The 2174-nt window shown below is 47.7% G+C and overlaps 1 protein-coding gene across 1 annotated transcript; it reads right to left on the bottom strand.

The window, feature by feature from the left end:
- Positions 1 to 259: 259 nt before the first annotated feature.
- dio3a (iodothyronine deiodinase 3a) lies at positions 260 to 1464 on the bottom strand. Its single transcript, XM_054796712.1, has one exon. It carries the CDS (start codon positions 1455 to 1457, stop codon positions 669 to 671), a length of 789 nt encoding a protein of 262 aa, XP_054652687.1. The 5' UTR covers positions 1458 to 1464; the 3' UTR covers positions 260 to 668.
- Positions 1465 to 2174: the final 710 nt, after the last annotated feature.

Genomic DNA, 2174 nt, shown 5'->3' with positions numbered 1-2174 from the left:
AGTGACTTTCACACAGGAAAATGGTAATCATATTCAATTATTAATTTTTTTAAAATGTAATTGTGTTGTCAGAAGTTCTGGACTCTATTTTCACATTTACGTCACTTTGTCTGTCTCCACAACAGCTTCAAAGACTGAACCACAAAAGAAGAATAAGTCCACAGGAATGCATGCAGAGGCCTGTTTTGCCTTATGAGAGGACAAAATGCCTTTAAAAAATCAAAAGAAAGGCAAATTGGAGGGGAAATGACACGGGAAAGAAAACAGGTGCACACAAACAAATAAATGAGCCATTGTAGAGGTAGATGATGACATTTTATTGTATACACACCATATGTCCCAAAACAAAGAGTGGGGCGCAGTGACATGGACAAGAGCGCAGCATTTGATGATCCTCAGTATCACATTACATCAGTACCGGTTCTCCGGACGTGGTCCGTTTCAGAACCGAACTTCACAACAATAATGAGGAGCTATGTGATGTCCACTTGTCCAACATTACATGATAAAGACAATGTACACAAACTAACCTTTTTTGCAGGTATAATAAAAAAAAAAGGCTGACACATCATATTCAAATACAAGTAGGATCTACAGTAAGTAGAGTTATAATACCCCAAATATGCAGCATTTGTGTAGGTGTCTTCTAATAGCAGCTCTACATGGTTCTACACATGAATAACTAGACTACTGGCTTGCCTCTCTCGGTAGCGGTCCAGCCAGTCTCTGAGCTCCGAGATCCGGTACCCCTCGGGTCCCCTGCCCCCCTGGTAAACTATTTTGCCCTCCTGCAGGACATAAAGTCTGTCGAAGTAAGCCCCGTAGGCGGCGTTGCAGGGGTTCTCCATGCCGTCGACCACCACCAGACACCCGGGCGCCTCCAAGCGCATCAGCTGCGCCGCGCTGAGCCGGTCCTTTAGGCAGCGGTGCTTGGGGATCTGGTAAGGCGCATCGGTGCTCACCCAGCCGTCCGACGGGTGCGCTTCCTCGATGTACACCACCATCGAGTCGGCGATGTCCGCGTTCTCCCGCACCAGTCCCTGGAAAGCCTTGAGGCGCGCCATGAAGGGGGGTCAAGTGCAGCTGCCAAAGTTGAGGATGAGCGGTCTGCTCTCCCGGGCGTAGTCCAGGATGCGCCCGCGCCGCTCGTCCTCCAGACGGACTACCTCCGTGTTGGGCGCCCCGCGGCCGAGGTGCGCCGCCTTGAGGAGGTCCAGCTTGTGGCCGTGCCACACCGCCTTGAGGGACTCCAACGTGAAGAAGCGGTTGGAGTCTGATATGCACAGAGGAGGGTCCATGGCGTCGCTCTCCTCCTCCCGCTCCTTCATCCTGAGGAAAAACCTCTTCCTGATGCACAAAAAGTCGAGGAGCCAGAACACGAGTGCAGCCAGGAGGAAGCGGGGCAGGAGCACCAGACACACCAGAGCATTCTTGATGGCCTTCATGGTGTTCATCATGTGCCGCCCCAATGTGCTGCTTGGAAGTTGGGTGACTTGCAACTTCACCCTCTTTTTATAGCAGCCAGCCACAGGTCTGAATGAATCACACCCCGCCTCCAAAGTGGGGCCGAGGCCTCACATGGCGGGGATTACCTTCTGTCAACTCCACTGCTTTGTGCCACCGCCAAAAAGAAGTCAAATTACCATACCATTAAACTTGAAGCTGTGTGATGAGCGAAATTGTCTGTGTGAGGCTTCGTGTGTGACAACAAGCTCAAGAGGAAGAGTCCGTTGGCGTCATTGTTTTTTCTGCACTTTTTTATATTGATTTGTAGATTAGCAGTCAAGCCCAGGCAAACGTCACATAGGTTAACAAAGGAGGCATAACATACTGATCACAAAGGAACTTCAACTTGTGCTTCTGTCATAATGTAATGCTGACAAAGAAAGTTGAAAAAAATTTCAGTCAACTGTTTGGATACACTTTCTCATTCTCAATAGCTTGCAAAATTGTCTCAAAATGTTTGGCTGGTGGTACTATATAATAAAAAGGAACTCTGAATATTGATATGATATTCCCAAACACTGTCGTAATCATTTATGAAAGTCACATAAAGGGTAAATACGGATGGACAGGGTAAAGAAATATGTCATTCCTGTGCTTGAAGTCGGATTTGTTTGCCGTTTGCAACATTTTTTCCCATATGAAATAGAAATAGTCTGTACCTGAGTCAA

Source organism: Dunckerocampus dactyliophorus, chromosome 13 (genome assembly GCF_027744805.1).
Source record: "Dunckerocampus dactyliophorus isolate RoL2022-P2 chromosome 13, RoL_Ddac_1.1, whole genome shotgun sequence".
Lineage (NCBI taxonomy): Eukaryota > Metazoa > Chordata > Actinopteri > Syngnathiformes > Syngnathidae > Dunckerocampus > Dunckerocampus dactyliophorus.
The sequence above is the reverse complement of the archived record's forward strand: the minus strand, read 5'-3'. Positions and strand labels throughout refer to the sequence as shown.